The 27670-nt window shown below is 40.2% G+C and overlaps 2 protein-coding genes across 3 annotated transcripts in view; both read left to right on the top strand.

The window, feature by feature from the left end:
- The first annotated feature begins 672 nt into the window (after positions 1-672).
- Positions 673-4075, top strand: LOC122781414 (zinc finger protein 3 homolog). The gene is made up of 2 exons (XM_044045043.1): positions 673-1748; positions 2756-4075. Exons 1-2 carry the CDS (start codon positions 1418-1420, stop codon positions 3742-3744), a joined length of 1320 nt encoding a protein of 439 aa, XP_043900978.1. The 5' UTR covers positions 673-1417; the 3' UTR covers positions 3745-4075.
- Positions 4076-7330: 3255 nt separating this feature from the next.
- LOC122781996 (equilibrative nucleoside transporter 1-like) overlaps positions 7331-27670 on the top strand; it is a 35467-nt gene continuing 15127 nt past the window's right edge. The window contains exon 1 of one of the 2 annotated variants that reach the window (XM_044046158.1): positions 7331-7427. The gene's annotated coding sequence lies outside the window, so the exon portion shown is untranslated. Of the gene's footprint in view, positions 7428-21570; positions 21826-27670 lie in introns of those variants that run through there. The other variant, XM_044046156.1, reaches the window with a different exon arrangement.

A 27670-nucleotide genomic window follows, 5' to 3' on the forward strand; every position in this document is an offset into this window, starting at 1 on the left:
AGTACATCTTAGTACTAGTATTATTATTTTTTTACTTTACCATTTGGAAACAGTCTAAATCATTTCAAAAGGACCACATAAAAGCTGCTGCATGTCAGGCCTAAACTAGATGGATCAAACTATTCTTTATAACTGTGAATTTGTGCAGTAAAGACTTCATTTTATCAAACAAAACTTTCACAAAAGCTCCTGTTAACGTTTTCCTTTACCGTCGAACCATAAACTAACTTCAGTATCGGAGTCGAAGGAGCTCACTCCACGGCAACGTTAGACGCGAGGAAGTAACTCACGGCTCGCACATGCGCACAAGTACCTGACATTGGAACGACTGCACAACAACCTCATAGACGTGAGCTGCTGCAGCATTATACCTCAGTTAAATACGTTACTGTTAGTCTCGTCTTTTGGGTCTTGTGTATCGCATGTAGTAAGCTAGTGTAAGATTGTGCGCGTAGATTTGTGGAATTTTAAAAGGCAGGTGAATCATCTTGATCATTACACGATCTTTGCAGACACTACCACTTACTGTGTAGCCGAAAGCTCACAGAGTGACCTGACTCAAGATTAGAACCCTAGATTGGCTATAATAACTGTATTAAAAGAATAACAATAATAATAATAATAACAATAATGATAACATTATATGTGTGTGTCATTGTCTTTGTCGTCATCATCATCGTCAGTAGATTTGACTATTCATTTTGAATATGATCTGAATATTCAAATGTATAAAATGTCACCTGTATAAAAGCACCAACATTGTTTCCTGAAACCCAGGTTTAACACATTTAAATAATTTAAGCATTAACATAACTATATACGTATAGTATACATTTTATACGTATAAAACCATTTATCATTTAAGCTGATGTTTAGTTTACAGAAACAAACCAAATAAAGAGGCAGATATTAACATGAGCAAATGTGCAGTTCTCTTGCATAGAACTTAAAATTGCTCTCAATATATTCCTATCATTCAACCGTGGACATGTTCAGCCGAGTAAAATTAAGTATTTGAAATTGTCATATCTTTTTTCCAACTACTTGCATGAACCACCACGGAATAAACCATATCCTGAACATGGACTGTAAGAACCTGAATTTGGCTCCCTCTCGTGGTGATCATATTTAGAGCACAGAACAATAGATGATGGATTATCTGAGAGCATAATATACAACACTGTTTGTTGAAGCAACATAAAGTAAAGGCTGATGAGTATAACTTTTAAAATGTTTTTTTCTTTTTGTAAATTGTCAAGTGGGTGTAGACAATATAGTTTACTGAGAGCAGTGGGTATGACATGACTTAATATTACACAAATATTATTCTGCTGAATCAGTTTCTTTGTCAGTTTAAAACATACTTACTGAATGTGTTATTGGTTTATTCTGCGGTGTATCCTCCTGAGACAATGGTATGTCCCTCTTCCGCTGTCGTGCATTGCCACTGTTGTGCTGTAGGGGGCAGCGGACTTGCGCCCTGGGGTTTGTTTATTGCTGCTTCCGTAGCTTGTCAGCTAACGCCATAGTAAAAGACGGAAAATCTCCTTCCACAGGTCGGTTGATTTTAAAAATGTCTGCTCCACTGCTTCTGAGAGCTTTTGTGAAGGAGCGACTTTCTGCTGCAGCTGAGGAAATATTTCAGTTCTTTGAAAGAACAATAGAAACATACGAAGAAGACGCTACGAGCTCTAAACAGGAGATTGAGCGACTCACGCGTCTGCTGCAGGAGTTTTCCAACCAAAGAGGTTTGTTGTTATCCAAGCGCATTCTAATCATTATCAACACCATCATCATTGTCATTTTTTAGGGCCTGAGCTCTATAAATACTATAGTTTTTCCATTTCCATTTGTCCCACCAAAGGATCGGGCTTCAACATGCATGAGAATTTATTGAACTTTGGCTAAAATTTCGCATTCTGTTCTACTTTTTCCACCACAAATCATGCCCGAAACCCATATGTCTTAGATGTACTAAAAGTGCATTCATTATGTGTGAGGTCCAGACTATCAAACATTTTCCTGCACTCACATCCTAAACACAACACAAAGTCGGCCATTTTGAATGTTGTGCTATTTTATTTTAACGATTTTTCTTGTCATACTTTCTTCATTTTCTCCCTACAGCAGCCTATTTGACTTCAAAATTGGGTCAGTGTCTACTTAAGTTGTAGACAGTTTTGTCTCTCGTGTTAGATTTTGACATTTCAGTAGGAAAGAGGAAGTGGTCAATAACTGAAAGGATTATTGTCCAAATTACACCACATTGAACATGCTTGTTCCTGACCACAAATACGTTACATTTGGGATTTTTTTTCGTCGGGCTGCAACAGTTACTCGATTCATCTATTGCTAAATTAAACGACCAGACCTCAACCCCATCAAGCACCTTTTGGATGAACTGGAGTGCCTGATCTCATAAATGCTCTACAGAATAAATAGACACAGACACTTCAAAATCTTGAGGAAAGTCTGCAAAGATGTGTAGAAGCTGTTATAGCTGCAAAAAGGGGACTAACTCCATGTTAAAGTCCTGTATATGTGTTTGAATACATCATGTTGGTGTAATGGTCAGGCATACATTGTCCAATTTGAGCCAGACTTGACACATTTGATAACATTTCCATCACACCATGAACACACATGTTAATGTATCCCACCTAGTGAAAATAGTGTCTTAAGTAAATGGCAAAAAACACACAAATAAGAACAAGATTGCAGAAGTTAATTTCTTTGCTTTGGCTTTTTCTTCTAGTCCTCTCTCAGGCATCCACCTGTAAAGAGGAAACTGAGCAGGAGCTGAGCCTCACTGACTATCGCAGAGATCCAGATGATCAAGCCATTAAAGAGGAGGATCAGGAAGTTTGGGTCAGTCAACACGGAATGCAGGCTGAAGAGTTCCAGGATGTCAATCATTCATATCAATCTCATTCAGTTGTGTATGAGACACATGAGCAGGAGGAGGACACAAAACCCAGTTTACTACCTCAGACTCAAAACAGTGAAAGTGAGAAGCAGTTTGGGGACTCACAAGAAACTAAAACTGTACTGATTGTGTTACCCTTTGCGTCATTTCAACCCTCACAATCTCCCATCCAAAATGAGATGGTCCAAGATGGCCCGGAAAATGACGAACCTACTGCCAGTTTTATGTCAAACCAAACAAAGTCAGAACAAGACCAGAGCACAATTATCAACTCCAAAGAATCCTCTGAGAGCTCTCATTTGAATTCACTCCCACCCGGGCACCACTGCCTTCTGTGCCATCAATCATTTTCCTCCAAACATTACTTGATAAATCATGCTCTTCGCATGCATTCAAAGGACGAAGGTTTTGTGTGTGCTGTGTGTGGGAAGGCGTCGGAGTCCACTGAGAGTCTCAACGTGCATCTTAAATCACACGTGAGCTTAAGATGCTGCCATGTATGCGGCAAATACTGCAACAGCGCCAACGCTCTGGCGGAACACATGACCAGCCACACCGGGGTGAAGCTGCACCGCTGCCACGTCTGCGGGAAAGAGTGCGCCCGAAAGGGAGATTTAAAGATACACATGAGGATTCACACGGGCGAGAGGCCGTACTGCTGCTCTCTGTGCAATAAAACTTTCACCCACAGCGGACATCTGAAGAAGCACTTTAGAAGCCACATGGAAGACAGACCGCACCGGTGTGACGTCTGCGGCAAAGGATATCTACAAATTGCACACCTGAAGTATCACTTATCCACTCATACACAGAACTGATTTTCAATCATGCAACAGAGCCTTTTTCTAAAACCTAGAAATGTGACTATCAGTGGAGCAGGAGCACATTCATCAGCTGCTTGTATTTACTCTTCAATTTATAAGCTACAAAGGACGCCTAAATGTGGATTCAAATGGCACCTCATATGTTTTGCTTCTGCAGCATGTTTTGCTTTCTCATTGATTATTTTATTTCTTCTGTGTTCATATATTTTCACTAAGTATATTGTAATTGTTTTACTCATTAGCTTTTTTTGGTCGTTACTGAATCACTTTGAACTGCATTGACCTGTATGATAGTGCCATATAAAATAAAGATGGGTTTATTGATTCTGGTCTGAAAGCAATATGATTTACCAGTAGGTGGCACTGTTGGATCTTTTGTAGAGTATGTTCTCTATCTAGCAAGTCAGTGAGGGCTTTCCCTGCACAAGTTATCATAAAAACAAATCTAACAAATTTATTTGTGTTTTTCTCAATAGCTCATAGCTCAATTCTCAATAGATTATATAAAAATGTCCACTTGGAAGAGTTGCTCCTTCATCTCTAATTTCTTAGGCTTCAGTTCTTTTGTTTTAAAAACATTTTCTCTCCAAGTCAAATTTTAAGTCACTTCACCAGAACTTTACGGCCTTGATGAAGGAATTCCGTGTCCTATAACATAGCCGTAAGGTGACCTCAAAAATCCCACACAGAAGCTCATTTAGAAATCTCTTGTGTTTGGGAAGCTGCTTCGGGCGATTTAGATTCCTCATTGTAAAGCAAAAGAGCTACTTGAGCCTAAAACCAATGCCCTAATCTGATTATGCAGCCACCTCCAAAGACAATCACCTGCGAACACTTCTGGATCCTCTGGGGAAAGTTTCTCACATGTGGGGGCTCACGTCCAGCCATAATCATAGTTTATGACAAAGCAATCACGCGACCATGAAATGATCCAGTCGGTATGCTTTGAACTTAAATGTATAGGCTCCTGCATCCTGACCCAGGCTAATTTTCCAACATTTTTCTGAGAAAATGGTGTAAGAGGTTAATCTTCTCTAGAGTGAAGGGAATTGGGTGGATTTTTTTATGTGGGCGAGACTGTGTTTCTTGGACAGTGTGTGTGTGTGTGCGTCCACTGTGTGGGAAATGTGACATTTTACACATACGAGCTGTTGAAGCTGAAGAATTTCGCTGGCACACGACCTTCATTAGGAATTCCGCTATAGCCCTCGGTTGCATAACTGGGTCTTTGAGTTACTCGCCAAACCTCCCAGTAGGATTTCTTATGCAGGACCACAGCCTGCTTTGAGTATACAGTAAAAGCAAAGCCAGGTGTGGATGGAGGCAGCCCAGAGACGTGTCTATTGCAAAGACGATGGATGGATTGAGGAGGAACAGATCTGACAGGATCATCCTCAGGGGCTGGGTTTGGTGTAGAGGTGGAGGCGGACAGCAAACATCTGCTACGTTTTCAACTGGGAATTGGTGAATGAAGACGCATCTTTGGATGAGCAGGGCGTTTCGAGTTATTTTCATACTGTTTTCATTCATTTCAAACATGTGTCTGTCAATCAGCAGTGTGAACATGATGATCGATTAATGACGAGGATTTCTGTTTCTACTTTGTTGTCCAGAGAAGGTGACACAGAGGATACATTTGGACTTTTAATCAAATGCTCGACCTTTCACACAAACGAGGACCGTGGCTATTAAAAGCCGAGTGAATGACTGACACTACTGTTGCTGTTGGAAGATGTCCAACACATTTTGTATCCTCACACGCGCACACACACACACCCTCTGTGTCACTTGCCCTCTAAGGTGTAACTACCAGTGATGCCTGACTTGTCACCTAACACGTTCTATTGTACAGTGTGATTCACCAAAGATTTCAACCAGGATAATGATTGACAAACAGGATGTAAGGGAACCCCGAGGGAGAAACGCCCATTTACAGTACAGGCCCCAAAGAAATATAATTCATGAAGTGCTTGTCTCTCCACTTCTTTATTATTTTTCAGTGCTCAGCAAAACTCATTTCTGCTGTTTATACAGTTGTCTTCAGACTTTCCTTGGAAATGAAAGAATGAGACCCAATCATTCTGCAACAGAGAGAAAATTGAACTTCTTCTTTATCGAGTTTGTTAATTCCCAGAAACTTCAAAGTGTAATTATGCTAATATTTGTCTGACTCACTTCTCATTAAACTATTGTCGGAGGAGCAGGGCGAGTGTCTCACAAAGTGGATCTTGTTTTATTGTGCTTTGTCCGCAATAGTTGAGGTACAGAAGCGCATTGCATTCACTTAAAAAAAAATGTTTTGGTTTGTTTTTTGGAATAATTATTTCTGTTTTTATGAGTAATTTATTTTTTGGTTTGTTTTTTTTCCGAGTAATTTCTTTTTTGCTGTTTTTCAGATCTGGGTTTAAGACACTGGGAGATAGTTCTGTCTTTAAGTCACATAGATATGGTATTACCATTAGTTTGTTGACTTTACGCAGGCACCTGAGGACTTTGCGGTTGTTCAGAAGGAAAGCCCATTCAGATCTGCTAGACATAGCAATGTTTCTCCAGGGTCAGGATTACCTTATTTGACCCAGTACAGTAGATAGTTGATTTTTTTCAGAGCACTGTCTCTGTTCTCTAGCAAACCCTAGTGTCTTTGCTCACTTTTGAAAGAGAATGAAGTCAATGAAATTGTGTTGAGTGCTGGACTTGAGTACTATAAGTATAACACTACTGATTAAGTGTTAGTTTACGCTCAGTATCTGCTCATAGTGACTTTTTAATGGTTGTGAATTTGCATTTACAGCCCCGGCGATTGAGTTAAAGAGTTGCTGAAAAAGTCAACATAAAACTGAAACCACAATGGCCTTGTTTACACTGCAGCCCAAATAGGGTTTGTAAGCATATTCAGATTGTATCTAGCTTGAGCAATTTCAATCGGAATGTCTCGGTCGGTCAGATAGGATTCCAAAGTGTCTACTGTGTCACTTGTGGTGCGACTCGAAGTCAAACATAAACAGACACAGATTACTGTTGTCAATTTAGTTTATTTTGTTTAGACTACTTGGCCTGTAACTATAGAAATCTATGTGGAAGACTAGACTATGTCAATATGGACAAACAGATCATTTGCATTAATATAATATGAACAATTGGTGCTTACAAATCCGATTTAGGCTGCAGTCTAAACGAGGCCAATGTTTCACTGACTTTTTAGCCTTTCTTTGGCAGGATACAGAGCCTCGTCGTCTGTATTATTTGTTTTATAAGCTCTGCTTTCCCACCACCTTCCCTAATCACTTTCTAATGACCCTCATGCGGGGGCACCACTGCTACCTCACAGACTGTTGGTAGTAGTGGTGTTCCAGAACCAGAGAAGGATTTGCTGTGTGAGAAAAGACTTTTTGACTTGGAAAGCATTGTCCCCTGTCTCTGACCCAGAATTGGGCTCTGGTCTCGGGTGCATAGTCCAAAGTAACCAGCTGGCTTGCTATTTGTGGGAATCTGGGCCAGTCAGAGACCCCCCCTGCCTCTCCCCCTGCAGCTCCCTCTGCGCTAACTGCACGGGTGCGCAGCGCTGATTTTGGGTTTTACTGGCGAATGAAAGGAGAGAGAGGAAAACGAAACCGGGCGAATTCCTACATGGACGTGTTTTGGCTGAAATGTGAAGACATCAGGCCGGCTGCATGAAGGTAAGTCTGCGCTTCTCGTGCGTCATTTAAAAGAAAGTGAAAAGACGTAATGTTCAGACTGACACAAAAACACCTCGCCGCCACCATGTGCATGTTGTTGTCCTGTGCTCAGCTGATGGAGCTCCAGCTGAAACGGTGACAAGGTCAAATGGTCATGGAGTCGCAGTGCGCCGTTTGGTGAGATGAGTAGACCATCACCACCCCCTGCTGCGCACTGCTAGACTGGATCATGCTATCTTTAATAGTGTGATATCAGACTGTATTTAAGTGCGTGAATGCTGCTGCTCTATTGGTCCTTGTATACGTGGAATATCCGCGTGAGAGTAATCCAGCACACAGTGTTGTGATAGCTGTGTGGAGGAAGTTAAAAGCTGACCTCGTTTCTTGGACTCAAGGTTGTTTGCTGGTCTCACACTCACACTGTGTGGACCCTCATAGACATAATACATTACCCAGCCCCTACCCCTAACCTTTAACCTAACCTAAACTAATTCTAACCGTAACCTTAAAACCAGGTCAAGACATGTACACACAAAAACAAACAAACCCACAAGTCTCTGTGAGTCTATAAGGACACTCCACAGCAGGACAGTGTGAAACAGCTCAGGCGACAGACTTAGATAGACATAAAGCATTCTCTAGCCCCTAACCCCTTTCATTTTTTCCAAACACAACAAACACTTTTATTTTGAAATTCTGTGAAATGATGTCATGGATTTTGTTCTTGTGATATCACAATGGAATGCTGTGATGTAAATTAAAAACTTGTGTTGCCCACCACTGCTGAGCAGTTGTGTTTTTCCCAAACAGTTAGACACTGTTTTTTTACACTTGAGCAGCCCTGTCCTTTTTGTCCTGTCCTGTCCTGTCCTGACCAGACTAGACTAGTTATTGTCCCCAGGTCATTTAATGTAGAGACCCCCACTGTTAAACCAATTACTGAAAACCCTGTCAAGCTGTGAAGATTTGCCAACATTTGCACAACCTAACAATTCAGACAATTCTCCACAGTGTTGGTGCATGTGTCTGATATCTCTTGAGGCTGCTTGCTTATCAGTGGCTCGTGCGTCTTTGAGAACGTTGCTATTCTCACAGTGATAAGCTGGGTTGTTGTTGCTGTCCGTTTTCCACCTGCAGTCACCAGAGAGATGTCCACGTTTAGCAGGAGGAGGTTCAAGATGCTGAGCTCAAGGACACAAAGCCGGAGTTGCAAAGTGCTCAAATAGTCGACAGTAACGCAAGAGACTTTTATTTTGTCTTAAATCATTAATTAGTGTTTCCCTGATATCAGACTGATAGTAATAATATAGGATCGGCTCATCCCTAGCTTTTTCCCAGTTGTCTTTCTTTACAAACTATAACTGAGGTAATGTTCAGTGGTTTAGTGCCTTTGCCTCGTAGCCAGATGTACTTTCACGGATTGTGTCTGCGTGCATCACCTGATCGCTAGTGTCCTGAGACAACAGGGCGACTATAATTAGAGAGTGTAAAGAGAATATCAGGCGGACGGGGGGTTTGGAGCAGCATGCTGCAGCGTAATATGATGCGGTGGTGTAAAACCAGCTGACCAAGACTGGATTGTCAAAAGGGTCATTGTGTTTTTACCCAGATGCAAAGTCATGAATACAAACTAGATGAGGAGGTTCACCGAGGGCAACGCAAGAGCAGGCTTTATTTGGTGGAAACCAGTCAATCCTTCTGCTGGTTGTTAAGCCCAGTGTTTCCCCAAACTTTTATATAGGGACTCTTTTTTTAAAGAAGGTAAAGTATTACAACCCCCATTCATATATAGAGAGAGCCAGAGCAGAAGCAGCTCCATCCTCGTGTAACATCTGTCTTTCTGTTAATCACGTGAATGTGCAAAGGTTTGCTTGACAGGGTTCAAACTGAGCAGGTGACTTACAAAGGGCACCGTGGTGGCTCCATACTGATGGCAAGGTCAAAGGTCAACATCACCTGGCCTCTGGGCCAGTGTCGCTCAAAGGATATGTCAACGTCCACAAGATTGGCCCACACACATTTGCACAAACAATATTTATTTGCTGCTGACTTGTCATAATGCCATGGTTTTACCATCAATGTACTCAATTCACCGTTATTTTACACGGAAATCACGTTGAGATTAGAATCTTTGGACTGGGGAAGGTCTGTTCTCATGTTAAGGTTGTTTGTAGTTTGATGTTGGGCGTATGAAAGATGGAATAATAAATAACAATAATAATAATAATAATAAATAATAGGGAGAGTTAGTTGAAAATAACTGAAAAATGTCCTACAGTAAAATACTTTGGTCTTTCAGAAAATGTATTACTCCAGGTCAGGAGTACTTCAAAGGCACTGGAATGTGGTCTTTTTAACTTTAAGTCAATAAGCTTCGTTTTTTGTATTTATTTATCTTATACAAAAACACGTACACATACAACATGGGTTTGTTGAGTTTAGCCTTAGATAACAAATGTCCATGCAGATTTATGTTTGTCACGCTGCTGAGATGAATGCGTTATATTTCACAACAGGCACATGTGGTTTAATTTGTCTGCATGAAAAGTGAAAGAGCAAGAAAGCCATTATTCATCACGCTATGAGCTTGTGAAAGTTATTCATTGTGGATCAGGAAATCTAATAATCAGAAACATATGTTTGCCATTTTAATATTTCAAACGCATCGTACTCAAGTCAACTGACTGCACAAAGAATTTTAGAGCTTTTTAACATGAATACAATCCCCCAGCTAGATTCTGTACTGTGTAGATTTAGTCTTAGATGAATTAAAACTGTGCAGATTATGACTTCTAGTCCTAAAGAAAACCAACCAAATAATTTCTCATCATTCTCTGTGAATGGCCAGTCGATATTCATTCATACATTTTCTGCGGCCTTATCCTCCATATGAGGGTTATGTGGGCCGGATAAGATAAGCTAAGACAAGATAGTCCTTCATTTGTCCTGCAGTGGGGACATTTACATTGTAACAGCAGCTAAGACAGTAAAGATAAATTTCATAAATAATAAATCAATCCAAAATTGTCACTGCAGTGAAAATGGTGGAAGAAAATCAGCAGACCATAGAGCTCTGATTTTTCTACTTCCTTTTGACTGTGGTTAATAAACAAGCAAACATGAATAGCCCATTAACTGCAGTTAGAATCAAACTATAAAGTCTCCTGCAATAAAATCTGACATGCTGCAAGCCCACACATGCTTTTCACTTTAATAATTCACCGTGACCTCCACACGTACTGTAATTTCTGCCTCTTCACATGAAGATCATACGAGTTCCTGATCTGCTGCTAAACATTAACGTTGCACTTGAATAACGGGAAGCATCATTCCCGGTAACTGAATCTGGTCGTGGTTGAATCAGAGATCCAGGTATTTGGAGCATTTGTTTCTGGCCAAGGTTTCATTTGTTGACAAATGTTTGTAGTGATGGATTCAAATTTGACCGCTCACAAGAAGGACATTTCTTTGAAAGGATTTGCTTTTGTTTTGAAATTTTGAAAGTGTGTATGGACTACACATATGGCACTATTCCATTGTACACCTGGAGCTAGAAACAACAAACACAATCTACAGGGCACCAACCTTTTTTTTACCCTGGGATATGACATGTATGTAGGAACACACCAGTGGCAGACACAGCAGACCTTTATTGTAACAATAATAAACACTTGATTGTTGGCGTGGAAGTGTCAAGGCTTGTTTAGGTTCATTACTATGGCTAGAGGACATGGGACAATAAAATGTCTTGAGGTTGTGTTTTTCCAGGTCGGACTGACCTGAGTCTGAATCGGAGGGAAATGTATACATGTTCTTCAGTAATTGTCTCTTTGTGCTGTCATGTACATCTGAGTATTGCGGCTGTAGGCAGACGTTTACACAGTGTTTTTGATGTTTATTATAACATCAATGTGGTGCAACTACATTCTTCTCTGAATGACCACAACCTTACGTCTGCAGGTCGTCAACTAACCTGTTTTTTTGCTGCTGCCTGCGACTCTTCAGCGATAATGAATTATAAGGCTGAGTTGGTTTAAGAGCTTAATTTCTAAAACCACATGCTCCAGCTGCTGCCATTTTCTGCCTCATTTAATGAAGCTACAAAGGAAATTACCTGGGCCATATGTGATGTTCCCCAAATGTATCATCAAACGTGAAATTAACTGTTTAAAAAAAACATTAGTGGTGCGCCTCCTAAATCCCTTTTCACTTTAATAATTCTCTTAAAAAGGGTTCCTTCTATTTAACACCACACATAATAGTTTACTTTTTCCACTCCGCTCACTTGTGGTTATCTTCAAAATTACATCAGTGTTTTTTTTTTGTGTTTGTTTTTTTTAATTCTTGGATGTTTTTCAAAAGCCGTAAAGGGACATTAATGAGTCTCTCTTGACTTGTTGTTGTCAGGCCCTCCCAGTCTGGGACTACTGTAAATTACAAGCTACAAGGTTTTTCCAAACTTGCAAAAAAAACCTCCAGAACCACAAAACATATTCTAAAAATTCCACTTCCCCATCTTCCCCTTAAAACATTTTTTTTACTTTTACTCCCACGTTTCTATGTTTTTCCGTGTACTGCTGCCTCTATTTTTGCTCATTTCAGTATAATTAAAAGACCAGATATTTAATATTCAAACGGGTTAATGTTATATGTATCCGTGTCATCACGTAGGGTTTGGCTGTACAATAATACAATAACTATGTATCACAGTATAGTTTTCTTCAACAGCAATATAACAATACGTTTGAATATAAAACAATATAATGGTCATGACATAAAGTAAAACATTTGACACATTGTTTGTCATTTTTTAAGTTAAAATAATGATTAACTGGTTTCTTCAACTTTCACTCAGGAGTAAAAATCTATTTTTAATCACATGATATTTATCATGATAATGGATCAACTGACTGTACTATTTATATAGCACATTTGAAAAAGTTTGAGAACGACTGATTTAGTGGATTTTAGTGGAAAGCTCTGCTTTACAATGTGAATCTGAGGAAAGACAATGAAACATGAAGCGATTAAAAAAAGCTTAATTCGTCGGATTTGATGCAGAGAGAAGACTTCTTCAGAAGAGCTGCTGTTACAGTAACAGTCACCTTTGACATAATTGATAAGGAAAGAAAAACTGGAAACAGGAGCTTCCTTTAAATCAGACGTTTATCTTCTTTTCCCAATCATTTCTGGGCAGGCTGTACACTTAAAGGGTGCAATGCTAGTTGTGAAGTCCCTAATCACATTCCGAGGTCTGTAGTCAGAAGTCGTCCTTCATCGACATCCTTTCCTCATTCCTTCATCCTTCACTATTAACTATGTTTTTTATTATGTATGAAAGACTTTTCCAACGAGAAACTGAATTTTTCACTCTCCCACATCAAAGTGCATAAATGTAGCTGACCTCATAATAAACACAATTTATCACAAAAATGTGCTTCACAGTGCCTCCAGTGGTCAACATTCCCACAGTGTAACTTTAATCATCTGTGACAGAGGTCACTCAAAGACACATCATGTAAACTAAACACAGGTTATCAGCTAACTTCCCCACAATAGATTAAAGAGAGAACATCCTGTTGCCCACTGTTAGCCTACACTTTGCTGCTCTGTTGATCTAAAATACCAACCACTGTCAGGTTTCCAAATGTAAACTGAGAGTTCACCTTCCATTGTGTTGCATTGTGACCCTGCAGCCATGTTAGGACAACTACAAAAACAACCCCCGACAATAAAGCCGTGTCTGAAATGCAAGCATTTGACTCTGAGAGACATCTTTATGGACAAGAACTCACATGTTGTTTGAAAGTCACATTCATTAGTTACAATTTAGTGTAATTTCACAAATCAGGGGGTTTGTGGTCTGTGGCACGTTTTCACGCACAGCCTTTAACATGCATGTGGCAGATGCTTCTCACTTGATCACATGAGTGTGACACCACAATGTCATCCGCACACAGCTGAGGAATCTGGTAACAGCCACAGGCATGTCTTTCCCTCAGCCTGCACAACACTGGCCACCTTTAAGAAAAGAAAAAAGACCTCTCATTCAGAGCTGTTTTGCAACAGTTTTGTGAAAAGAGCGTAACTAAACCCCTAAACCACTTTTGTTTTCACGTGAAAACCAGTGTATTTGGGTATCACAAGTAATGTATATTGATCCAGGTCCAACAGCGTAATTTAAAGTATTTGAACTGTATCTACTTTCTCTCTGGCCAAACCCCAGTTAATGCATTTGAACTTTGCCATTGGCTGGCATACCCTGCTATGTAACTCATATGCTCTTTTGTCACTAATCATTTCTCTTTTGGAGTCAAGGAGACTAGAGAGCGGAGACAGTCCTCGACATCTAATGACCTTTTAGTATCAGTGCAGCTGCTAATTTTATTGGAAAAAAACCCACTATCGAATTCAAAACCAGCTGTAAATGACAGCTGAAGGCACAGATATTTTGTGTGTGTGTCACCTTTATGTTGTACAGATGACCACGCCCCCTGTGGTGCTCCCTTGCCCCTTTTTCTCCACCCCTGTCACTCACAGCTCCCTGCCCACTTCTTGGCATTTTTCTGAATTGGACACAGGGTTTGCCTCGGAGGGGGTTTAGTTACGCTCCGACGCTGCTTTGCACAACCTTGGTAAGTCCACTCAGGTGCAGCTCATCTGGGGTCAGCGTTATAATAAGTCTACATCTGACATTTTTTTTTTTATTCTTAAAAGAGAAAGTCAGTATAACTTAAAAGGAACCAATATCTTTAAAAATGTCTGGAATGGAATGGAAAAATAAAATCCAAATCAAATATTTAAAAACGTTTAGTATTTTGGTGAAATATAATGAAATGTTGGTTGGTGAGACCTAAACTGTATACTGTATATATGTATGTACATATTTGTCTGTGTCTGTGTGTGTGTGTGTGTGTGTGTGTGCGCGTGCAGACATGTTGGCCTGAGTCCAGTTAGAAAATTAAGCTGATGAGTTTTGGGAAAGAGGGGCAGATGCTATAAGTTTCTTTACTCTTTCTGCTCCATTTCATTCAGAAAATAGTATCCATGTTTATGCTCCTGTTTATTTAAAACCTGAGCTATCCCTTTATGAAATCAGATCTTATACGTCCAAAAATAACTCATGCTCAACACTCTTTGTCTAACTGTGCATACGTTATGACATGTAGAAACAAAATGTATAACACAATTTAGGACACATTTCTGTAAAGCGGATGGCCACTGCACCTTCTGTAGTGTCTAGTCATGCTGATATTTTACCAGAGTAATGAGATGTGTCCTGATATGTCTTTATTTGATTTATATGAAAAAAATATTACAGAAATCATCAGTAAGAAGGTTTATTAGGAACATTGTCCTGTTCATTTTGGATATTCCAGACAACACATTGCCTGTTTTCATTTGAGTTACTCATGCAAAGAAAGTGTGGACCCTTTTCTTGTGATGTAGAAATAAACTTGAGAACAAAATACTTAACATTACTCGCTGTATTATTTTTCACCTTGTTATTAAGTCCTAACCATAATTTCCAAATAAGATCTGATGGCTTTAACAGATGGCCTCCTGCTTCCAGAGAGTCAAGTAAACATAGGGAGCAGGTTGCAAACGTTCAAGGACCAGTGGGCTGGTGTCACTAAGACTAGAAAATAAAACCGGTGCCGTCTCACGCAACAGTCAAACAACTGAGGAATGGCTTTCAAATTGGCAAACAAAATGTGAAATGGACATAAGTACAAAAAACATGACAGTGCTCCAGAGTCTAATGAAAACATAACCTTTCCTTCAGTGACTTCTGCTTGATTATGATAAAACTTGATAAGAAAAAGGAATGTGCCAGGAAGAGAGCTGATAAGGATGATCTTTTTAACAAAGTAACCAGGAGACTACAATCATGGAAAGGAAGATCCATAGATTGTCAAAATAGACACAGGAGCTGAAGTGTTTTAACAGCTGACACTGTCAACATGGAATTCAGATTTCCTGAATTGGTTGAACAGACGACGTTATGTATAGGGGAACATGCTGCACTCGCACAAACATATCTCATTGCACTCTAACGCAAGTAAACTCTCGGCCACACATATTGACTTCAGCTGTATCTGAAGGAATGAGCTGACCTCAACATCTCACATGTGTTTGTGGTGGACGCAGAGTGGACCATGATAAACACCACCTATTAGTAACCACTATGATAGACTATGTAATCACTGAATAGATAAGTGCAACAATTTACTCACAAACATAGCTGTTAAAACCCTTGTGCATAGCTTTTAAATGTCACATGTTAAGTTCACATTGTTGTCATATGAGTTCACACAAGGCTGATTAAACCAATCAGCTCCACACAACTCTCTCTGTGTTTCTTAAGATAGTGGTGTTTAGATCTTGCGTCCCTTGGCGACATTCCCCTGCACACAGAAAGTGATTTGTTTTATGTTGAGACTGAGGCAATCGTGAGATGGATGAAGTTTCAGTTTTTGCTGCTCAAAAAACCTGGTTGTTGTTCGGCAGTTTGGTGAGACAAACGCTACTTGCCCACAACCGCCTAGAGTTCTCAACGGGCCTGAAAACTACAACCCGACCCGTGGGTCTTTAAGTCCGAACCCGACGCAGCCCGACATGCCAGCATGAATTGTCCCCCTCCAATTCACGCTGAGCATCATAAAAGGGATCCAAAAATGACACTACCATGGCTAAAGTGTCGGGGGTTACGCACACAGTGGCGTCAGGTCTGCCCCGGTCCATCAAGCAGGCAGCCAGATTTACTCTTCACCATGTGCGAACAGCAATGATGCACATCAAACAACATATAATTTACAACCTGCAAGAAATGTGTTTTATGAGCGGGAAAAAGGAAGCCCGAGGCCAGACCCGACCCGTCCTCATTTGCACATTTTTCAGGCCCGAACACAGTACACAGTTCGGGCAGTATAATTGCCTCAATGTTAAAAGAAGCTGTTAAACACAAATTTTTATAGAAATCTTGTGGTTAAACAGTAAGAATGTTTACATGCGCAGTTTACTCGAGCTAAGACCTTAGTCTGACTAAGAATCCAGGTACACATGCGGAGGAGAAAATCGATTTATTGGCCAGCGAACAGCGAGATGGATTGTGAGATGGACCGTGCTGTGGTTGTTTCGTACTGTGGGTCTTCTCTGTACCTTTCACTCTGGCTAGCGCCATCGTACCACAGTACTGCAGTTTATACGTCATCTCCTTCTACTTCCGGGTAAAAGAGAGGACATTTCTTCGACTAAGCATATACATGCGCAGTAATTGGACAATAAAACACATTATGCAGGTATGTTAGTCCGACTAAGACTAGCTCTATTTTAATCAGACTAAGGTGTTTTACCGAATTACTGTCTTAGACTGACTAATATCGGGCTTTTGACATGTATGTAAACACACTGAATTAGTTTTGAGATTGTCACAAAGGTAAACATTCATAGAAGTGAACAAATACACCTGTTGTGTAGGGAGAGGTTTAGACTGCAGCAGTTTTCCGCCCACATTAGTTGCGTGTGGACTGGACACCAACTCTCTGGATTAGAACTGTGTTTCATGATATATTCAAGCATAAAACAGATGAATGCAGATAAAACAGGAATGTTTGTTGTCCTCCCCATCACAGGAGATAGGCTGGGTTGTCCTTGTGTAATATTGAAATCAGCATGATTGATGTGATCTCCCATGATCTGTTTCAGTTTCTCACGATAAACATTTCAGCAATAGGATCCTAAATCTGGAATGTTTTTGGCAAAGGCTGCTTTTTATATAAGCTGTAAAGGTTGTTGGGGGTGAAAGGAATGAATTCAAGCAATAAAATGTTGATGTTTTTTGGATGACGATGATGTTGGGACTAAGGCCAATTTAGAAGGTGCTGGAATTAAACTGAAGTGTTAAATCCTATAATGGAACATCTGTAAATGCAGCAGATTTGTGGATCAACCCTCGTGACAGGGATTTCGTAGTAGTGTGTAACCCCTGCAGGCCGCTCACACTCTGTTGGGAATTTGAAGGGGCTCCAAAGGTAAAGATGAGGGTGAGATTTTAGGCTCCCTAGCCTCCCTGAAGAGTTCTCTTTGTTTGCCCATCTCTTCAGTCCAAACTTAATCCTCTAAAATGGAGTCAGGACTCAAATGTTCTTAATCTCATTTGGGATTTACTTCACCTACTCTGTGTCTCCTAGACCATTAAGGGGTTGAAGGGGGGCCATTGAAGGCGGGGGGCATCCATTGGAATTCCTTTTTTTGTCCTCTCAAAGCTTGGGACACACCATCCTGAGAATTGGCTGTGGGGACATTGATGACCTTCCATAGCACTTCCATAATCAGGACTTGTCTTAGCATGTTTCATTCTTCACCTGCTAATTTCCTCTCATGCAGGCACAAAAGGTAGGTGCTGATTGCCCATTTCCTGTTGTTGTTGCAGCGTGTGCAAAGTGGAAATTGAATTGACCTAAAGCAGCGTTGCGGTTGTTTGTCAATCTTTGCCATCGACTGACCTTTGGGGCAATGTGTCCTGGGCTTTTGACTCAGTTTGTGGTAAAGCGGTAGCCATTTCCTGTCCAGTGTTGTGCTCTCCTGCTGAGCTTGACGTGTTTGCGGTTTGACTTCACAAGACGTTCTCGATTTAGACATGTATGATGTTTATTTGCTCATAAACATGTGCTTCTAAAAATGGCATGTGTGGGAACTGTCTGGGGTCAGCAGGAAGTGAAAGAGAGTTGAAAACACAGGTTTTCTATGTGACAATAGAAATGCAACAGAAAGATGACTGAATGTTTCCCTGGGTTCCTCCTCACATACGTGTTACATGGGTACATGGCTTCATGCACAGCTATTGTAGACTTTAAATGAGTCCAATAACAATTTAGAAACATTATCACGTGTTTCTCAGTGTTGGATTCAGACTGTGAACAATGGCTAAACCTGGAAAAAGAGTTTCATACAACCGACTGTGACAGAACAGCATACCACATAAATGTCTGATAAATGTCTACATACAAAAGGGGAAATTACAATAAAAATAAATTCAATTTACTCAAATGTATACGTCGCTTGGCGGTGATGTGACATTTGCTATGTCCACCGTTGTTGGGTGCAGTTTGGCTGACAAAATAAGTGTTTTGATTGGCTGACGCTTGCGCTGTCATTTGTCATATCCTGTGGTCTCTTGGCAAACCAACGTCATCATCTACTCATGGTTGTTTTTTTGGGGAAAAAAGTGGCTCAAAGTAGCTCTTCTGCCATATCCTCTGCCGCCTGACAGCACATAATGTCATCCAGCGTTCTTTCAACGTCAATCACATCATACAAGGCGGAAGTTCTCAAATCAGATCAAATCAAATTAGAATTTGTATAGTACAATTCATGCAAACATGCATTATCTCAATTTACACAGTAAGACAGAGACCATACAATATTATAGAGAGAGGAGAAACCCAACAGCTCATACAATAAGCAAACACTTGGTGTTATTGGAGAGAACAGATATGCAGCCATCTGCCTTGGCCAGTTGTGGTGAAAGCTTGGGGTACACATGGCCTGTTAATGAGGAGAGAATGACCTGATTTAATATGGAACTGTTGTATAGAGAGATACAGAGAAATACAGCGGCACCTACGGAGGTGGAGTCAGATGTACACTGCCAATAAATCGATTTTCTAACTCATATACTGTATACTTAGACTTGGCAAGTTGTCCCATTTCCTGACATAGTCAGACTACGGCCTCAGCTCGAGCACAGCTAAACAGTGCATGTAAACATAATGACTGACCTCTAAAGCTTTTGTACTGGACAATAAATCTGTACCACTGTTTTTGTTCCCTCTAAATGATGTTATTTTATTTACAAAGAAGTTTGTGACTCAAACCCAAAATCTCAACTGACATAGGGCAAACGGCAGAGTACGCCCTGGACAGATCACCAGTCCATCACAGGGCAACATAGAGACAAACAACCATTCACTCTTATTATACACACACCTACGGTCAATTTAGTCCAATTTACCTCGTCACGACTAGTGGAGGGCTCAGTGGAGCTGTGACTCTTGAGTCAGCCTGGCTAGACTGTGATTATTCTTGTTTTCTTCAATTAAAGATGAGTAGTTGGCAATTATGAATAAGATTAATAAGTGGCTACACATGGTCTAAAATGTCTCATTAGAAAAACATTTTAACATTCAAATGGATCATTATTTCAAAAAGAAGGGAATTTGTTTTAATGGCCAATACGTCAACGACACAAGCATCTGCAGCGCTGCAGTTGAGACTCTGTTCAAGTTTGGCTGTTTACTTTTTTTTCATCATGTTTTTCCACATTTCCTTTTTCCGAATTCATTCATTGTTCTGTACAATTGTTGAATGTGTTCCTCTGATAAAAGCGTCTTCTCCTTTCATTCTTAGTCTTGCCTCTACTTCAGAGTTCCACTCTTCCCCCTCTTATTTTCTCCCCCCCCTCTGTCCATGGAAATACTCCGTCAAGGCTTTGCCCTTTTTCACTGACACGCAGCTGACTACTTTCCGTTTTTGGCTACGCAATCTAGTAAACAAATCTGAGACCCCGAGAGTAATGACAGAGCAGCTGACATATTCAGCTACACCAAATAAAGTCACAGATGGAAATGAAGTGTAGTTTTGTGTCTTCACACCAGCAGAAAAACACAGTGGCCCCTCAGTCTACTGTGGCTCTGGCCTCTGCACGTTGGGTTTTTTGGTCAGTGAGGAAGCAGACAGACTAAAACTCCTTCACAGATGATTTGTGCCCTACACCACAGCGGGCTTTTTTTAGACAGGGGTAGACAGGGTGTGGATAACTGTGCACCTACCACGACTTTATGAGCAAACAGTAGAGACAACACTTGGTGTGTCCAGACTCACACACAGTACGAAAACAAGGCCTTGGTATGGCAGCTCAGACAGACTCACATGCTTTGCTTTGATGAAATTATACACTGGTGTCACTTCTCACAGACACTTATGAAAACAAGAGGTGCCCTAAAACTACGGAGAAGAGAAAGTTGTGTAATGTTTACTTTGTTTTTTTCAGACAGGTTTACAGGGCATTTGTATTGTATAATAGCACAAACTTTTTAATTCAGTTACACATCAAGAATTCAGTATTTGTAAAACTGTTGCTTTTTTACGAGCTATACATCTGTCAAGTGTTAAGCCATTTGATTTGCTATGGACTAAATGCCTGCATGGTTACATGTGAATAATGCAGACGTTACTGTATTCATGGGACAATCTGAAAAAAACAACCTTCCTTTAATTCAATCCACACACATAGTTTTATAAATATCCATCCAAGTCATCACACCACATAATTTTATCTTCTTGTTCTTTTAACCGTGTTTCCTATTTTGCTGTTATTTTATCTATCTATCTATGGATATGTGAAAGGATAAATGAGCAGACAGAAAGTCCAAACTACTGTAGCCACTGTTTTCTCTGTCCATATTCACCAATGAGTGTTTTTAAAATATATCAGGCCATTGTGAGTGATGCTCCCAATCATGGAAAATAATGTGATGTAGTGCCATGGATTTGTTTTCTTTGAGTGTATATGATGATCTAAAACTACATAAATCACAAGAGAGATGTATGTGTATATCACTCACAATGACAACTGCATTTAGTTGTGGATAGTTGTTACACATTCAAATATCAATGGGGAGCACATGACATTTGAATGTCTTCCCACTTCTAAATTTGATAACATTTTTCCCCCGCCTCTGTAGAGTACACGCTCGAAGATGCCTTCAGGGACGTCAGACAAATCAAACACTGTCAGACAGTAGTGATGCAATAAATGATACCTGCCATTTTAAGAGAGTAGGGACACTACTTTGATGTGGCCTGCTGAGTGCTGATATGCCTCTTTTTTTGTCTGTAAAAGAAGAAAATGAGTGCACATGGACAGAATTACGTGGTGTATTACGTAGTGGATGTCAGAGAGAAAGGGGGAGACAAGAATATTTGCTTGTGTGAAGAAGTTCTGGACTGTCAGAACAGAACAGAACATCACCTGAACATAACCTCCCTCATCGCATTTGTGACTCGGCTGTGATGTTCACTGACGCTCGTAAAATCGGCTTGCTCGCTCTCGTGTCACAGCACACTTACACATTTCCTTGTCTCTCATATTGACAGGGATACTCTGCCTTTCTCCAAGTATTGGTGGGGGACATTGGTGGGTCTCCACCGTACCGTCCATACACAAACCGACGACCCACGTGTAGTGTCCACACACACGTGAATGTGGGCGGAGTTTAGATCAGCCGCGGCACCGCGAGACGTAGCCGTTACAGCCACACACGCACTACAGCAGAACTGTGAGGACACAGACTTGTCCAGGCTCTTTCAACCTTCACCCACTCTTTCTGTTAAGGTAGGACACGTTTTCTGTCTTAATTTAAACACCGCAAACTAAACACACAGGAGCATCTGTCAAGTTTCTCTGTCCAGACTAACCCGGGAAGACGGATGTGCTTGAATAATGTCAGCGCGGGTAACCCTGGCACATGGCTTTTGCCTCCTCTGTCACCCACATGGCCCGTTGTTGTCCATTTTTAACTTTCAGCCTCGGTGTCTTTTGATTTCTCCTGAGAGATAGAACAGAAAGGACGCGGTCCCGATCTCGTTCTTTGTCACAGGACGAACGGCAACGCGTGTGTCCTCCTTTGTTCACCGTATCTGGTGGAAGTTAAATTTAGCGCCAACGTGAAGAAGCGTGATTCTTCTGCCACTGTTCCGTTACAGGTTTGATCATAGTCACGCTGTTGTCACACATTTGTGTTGGCACAAAATGACATGTGTTTTGCGTAATTTAAAAAAAAGTGTCCCTTCATTACTTGTTTAGCTCCACCAACAGTACAAAACTACAAAATATTATATGTAATGAGAGAAAACGAACAATTTCTCACTATGAAAAGCAAAATGTATTGTCGTTTTTTGCTTAATTTGCATACTTGTATCTCCACAGGATGCTTGATTACTTCCATCAGCAATACACAACTACAAACTATTCACTTACACATACGAGAAATGTAACAAAATGTTCACTTACTAAAGTTAAAAGTATTTGAGTTGCTTTGTTTTATTTCCCCAAAACACCATGAGGGAACAAAGGGCAATTTGTGGTAGGCAATGTTTGAGGAAACTCTGTTTGAATTCCATCAGTTTGTTTTGTCTCGGACAGTCACAGGAACCACAAGCATAAAGATCACCACACACAAATCAAAGGAAAAAGTCCCCAGTGACATACAGTCCCAGAAAGTGTTAGTCTTTATCCTGACTGCATTTAAGCCCAGTGCAGAGTGTGAATGGGTGTGATAGAAAATGAGCTGCATGTAAACCAGGGGTGTCAAACATACAGCCCGGGGGCCAGAACTCGCCCGCCAGAGGGTCCAATCCGGCCCATAGGATGAATTTGTTAAAATTTCACACTACGATTACAATCTAAACGTAATGTCAAATACAATGTTTTTCACTTCCAGATACCAGTGACTAAATGTTTGTGCCTTTATAGATCCAGATGTGATGTGTAAATAATAAGTTCAGGCATGATATTGTTGAAATTGCACTTATATTTCTCAAGAAATGTCATGTTTTGTAAAAATATCCTTCATTAAATGTAAAACAAAGGAGAAAAAACAAAGGAGTTCTTGTTGTTCATAGGTTATTATGCTATTATTTTACTATTTTTACTGGTACGGCCCACTTCAAATTGTCAAATTGTGCTGTATGTGGCCCCTGAACAAAAATGAGTTTGACACCCCTGATGTAAACGATGTGCTGTATGAATGTGGGAGTGAATGGCAAAACTGTAGTGTAAAGCAGCTTATTAATACAAACCATTTACCAACTCTTCTTATTCTGATTTTATATGGTGGTAACAAAGATGGTTAGGGGAAATTTGTTGGAGTAAAAGTTGCTAGAAATATAAATATCAAAATCCCAATACATTAATGCTGTACTTAAGTACGGTAAATTATTTGTACTTTAATTACAAGACTTGGTTGTGGTGAACGTGGGCACCAGAGTTCAGCAGATCACAGAGACATTGTAATATGGTGTCAACTCTGACCAGTTGGTCCACATTGTGTCGTGTTCAACCGTGTGGAACTTGTGTTGAGGACACTCCGGGGCATATGGACATTGAGTCTTTATTTAAAAAAATAAATTGACATTTTCACTATTTTACTTGAAAAATTGTCAAGTATTTATTTAATAACAGAAATAATTGATGGTTCATGTCATTGGCAATTTCAGCTGTAATATCATGTGAATGCCAGCTAGAAGATTTACTGTTAGTGAATGAAATTGTGATTAATATTTGAAAATCTACTTAATTGAAGCACCTGATTAATTGTTACAGGATTCTATTTTTTTCAGCATCTTAAATGTGATCGTTTTCTGATTTCTTTGCTCCACACAACAAAGAAATCAAATGCTTTATTTCAAGTACACCATGGTGGGAAATCATGGGACGTGTTTGTGTGTGTGTGTGTGTGTGTGTGTGCTTCTGCTGCCTTCAGAGAAAGCATGTGCGTGAGTGGCTGTAATGAAATTTGCAGTGGTAGCATGTGGTTAGTTGTTGAATCACAGGACCTGATGGCAGAAAAAGTTGCAGAAAAATGACTTGAAAGCATTTCAAGCTTGTTAGTGATGACTCAAAGCAGAAGTGTGGTGTTAATGGGCAGCTCAGACACTGCTTGTGCCATGTGGCTCACGTGTTTTTCATTTTACCTGTGTGCAGTGAATGTAGTTCACTTTGTTGTGTATACATGAAAGGTTTCTGGTATTGTTTAAAAAGATCTAGTGTGCTATGAGTGAGTCAGGGATTCCTCACATGCCAGTACTGTTTGCCACTCTCCTGACCCTGAAGAAAGATGAGTGTACCAGAGTAGTGGGTTTGTTTCCATTTAACAGCTGACGTGACAGCATCATTGGCCTCCTGCTGAGAGCATATTAGCAACTGTTGTAAAGGAGTAAGTGTCCCCGCCTGATTTTCAAAGCTATCCAGTGCTATGCTCCAATCAAGAGACATGTGTCATTTGTTAGCACCCCTTCAGGCTGATTGAAGCAAGTAACTTGAGTCCTGTCCCTGGTCTAATTCATCAGTGCTGTGCAGTCAGTGGAGTTGCTTCTGTCATGTCATTATTCAGCTCTTCATCTACACCTTTCGAAACAATTACAAACAATGGACAGCAGTGTTTCCTGCTGTCTGACCTGCATGTTGCTGTCATTAGTGCCTGGCGACTGTTTTTTCCTGTTCCCTGCTCTTATTTATACAATGATTACATCCCACGTTTGCAAAGCATGATTACCATATTTTCAGACACACATCTAAAAAAAGGGACATCTTCAGGTTTTGACATCTCTCAAAAACCATCAAGTTTTGTATTTCTATGTAAAATGTAAGGTTATTTGGCAGATATTCCCCGTACGCATTGTTGTAGTAGAGTTGTTGCAATTAATTTGCTCTGTGGAAAACCTTCAGTACGGTGTGCTGTGTTAATGAACCTTATATCCCACAAAAGAGCGGCTGTGAGGTGTTCATATTGTTGACTTTCTCGGTTGAACTGAGAGAGAGAGGAAAAAAACATCGTTTCATAGCTTAACTGCCAGACCAGTGAGTATACAGGACGTTACACCAAGATCAAAGTACATCATCAGATAAGAAGTGATTCATTTGGCACTTTTCCATTGTACAGTGCTTTAGTACCTGCTCTGCGAGGTTCCAAGCGAGTTGAGCTGATACTAAAATGTAATGTTGACAGACTGGTGTTGTATCTTTAGTTCATAGCTACAGTGGTAATGTTGAAGAATATGCAAATCAATGGTGATGTTTTTATTAAAGACGTTCAGCTATAGTTAAAAGGAAAAATACATTTTCAACATGAAAGGAACAAAGAGCCTCGAGTTAAGTATACCACCTTGTTGTTTGTTATTGTTAGTTCATTATTAACCTCTCTATGCCTAAAGCAAGAGAAGGCTTGTACACCGGTGGATTTAGCGAATTACACGTTAGTGAAATTGCACTTTCACAGGAGCCACCAAGAGCTTAACTGCTATAAAGAACTTGGAACTGTGGAGTCATCGGATGCTTGCTGAAAACTGTATGTTAACATTCTCAGAAGTATTAGTATAGTAAACTGAAAAGCCTTGGTCTGTGGACAAAATGTTTCAAGTTTTGATCATCATCAAATGTCAATCGATCATTGGCTGCAGTCTTAAGTAGTCACAAAGTTAAACTGACAACTTTCACAACAAGATGGCAGCTAGATTAGACAAAATTGCTCCTTTTCTTTTTGTCAAGTACAGTATATTTTTTTCACCTTTCATGTCACTAGACGAAACGGATTTGGATGTCACTAAGAGGAGGTTAGTGTCAGGCCGATGCCAAACCTAAGTGTGTGTGTGCGTGTTTGTGTGTGTGTGCGTGTGCGTGTGTGTGCGCCATGCCCACATCAGGCATCTTTGCCAGCTGGCTTGTGACACGTTCGGTTGAGATGGGGGCACTATACCACAATCTGGAACTAGGTGAGGATATTATACTACTTTCTATGAATTACCTTTAACTTTGTGAGGATTAAAAATTAGTAAATTAAAATCCGGTTGCATCAAGATCTGACTATGTCATGATAACAGTGGAAGAGAGAATAAAGGCAATCCCAGTTCTGTGAAAATACTAATCTGTCTTGGGGGTTTTCAGAGCTTGCCAAGTCTGAAATAATAAAGTTGTCCTAAACTGTGAGTTGAATATTGACTTTGGCATTTCGGTAAGTTTTAATGTTGTGCTGAGTTAATAGCTGGCCTTGTTACATTAAAAGTTGGATATGGTGACATTTTCAGATCTCCTCCTGGAAGATGCATAATACTGGGGTTGCGTGTTAACTGAGAATTCTCCGTCATTTAAGGGATTTTATTTCTACCATGATGGAAAAATCTGAAGGCTGTCCATTATTTTGATCTACTGTTCAAATAATTCACACACAACATCGACAATACACACTTGTAGACCACCTGTAGTAGTGGCACCGGCAGCTGTAATCCTCTCTTTTGATGTGTTTAATTATGCTGGAGCGAGCACCAAGTTTAAGTCACTGTGGGGCAGGAGGAAGGTTTGAGTTAATTCAGGGCAGCTGTACAGAAGGTCAGCTGAGTTCACTTAAATTTCTTATTTGTAGTTTGTTCACATATCTTTGCATTGTTCATATTTGCCAAGACATCATGCTTCAGTGTTTTAGAGGACGGACAGCTAAAAAAAAAACCAGAAGTAGTTAATTGGCTGAGATTTTCTATTAACATGTCAAATTTAAAACGGTAGTGTGTAACATTTAAATATAAACATTATTGACATTCAAACTAGAGATGAGCCGATATGATACTCGTTATTGGTCCGATAATGGTCAAAATCACTGGATCAGAGATCGAACAGATATAATACAAGGTCCAATATATCCATAAATCCTATATATTGATGTGCATGCTTCACTATACACATCATCTTAGCTGTTCTGTGGGAGAAGAATATATGTTACACAGTTGGAGAGTTGTCAGTGAAATAGCTGCTGCTGTCAACACACATGCTCCCCCAGGTGGGTCTGCAGAGGCCCTTTTCAGTGTGGCTCTCTAGTGGTCAAACTATGTACTGCAGATGCTTGAACCTCTAGAACCTGACCAAGACACATCAGCGATGGCTCGGCATCTTGGGCTTGCTGACTTATCATTCAGGTTCACGCAGTGTATGCGTAGTGTTGTGGTAAAAATCTGTTTAAGTAAGCACATGCTTGCTGTTTAACATATAGTATTCTATCTGTTGGACCTTTGTCCCATCTCGCATACCTAACCTTACAGACCATTCTCACAGACAGTCGTCTCTCAATCAGGCCCAGTTCATGTGGTATGGCTTAGAGGCACTTTACCTAATTGTGTGTGTGTGTGTGTGTGTGTGTGTGTGTGTGTGTGTGTGCGCGCTACATTACATTACATGTCATTTAGCAGACGCTTTTATCCAAAGCGACTTACAAAAGTGCATTTAAACTTTTGGGTACATATAAGAGCTAGAAGTAAGTAAGAGCTTCAAGTAGAACAAACTATTAAGTGCTAGTCATAAGTGCGATGTACAAGTTTTTTTTTTTGGCGTCTTAGTCGCGCTAGTTAAAGATGGAGTTTTGCTCTTGGGTGATAGTGGTTTTAAACTTCTTTGAGGACAGAAAACAACTGTT

The sequence above is a fragment of the Solea senegalensis genome, linkage group LG15 (assembly GCF_019176455.1).
Source record: "Solea senegalensis isolate Sse05_10M linkage group LG15, IFAPA_SoseM_1, whole genome shotgun sequence".
In the NCBI taxonomy this organism is placed as follows: Eukaryota; Metazoa; Chordata; class Actinopteri; order Pleuronectiformes; family Soleidae; genus Solea; species Solea senegalensis.

Coding starts and splice junctions, on each gene's coding strand:
- LOC122781414 (XM_044045043.1), top strand. CDS start 1,418: ATGTCCCTCTTCCGCTGTCGTGCATTGCCACTGTTGTGCTGTAGGGGG. Junction 1,749..2,755: donor GGAGTTTTCCAACCAAAGAG/GTTTGTTGTTAT, acceptor TTTTTCTTCTAG/TCCTCTCTCAGGCATCCACC.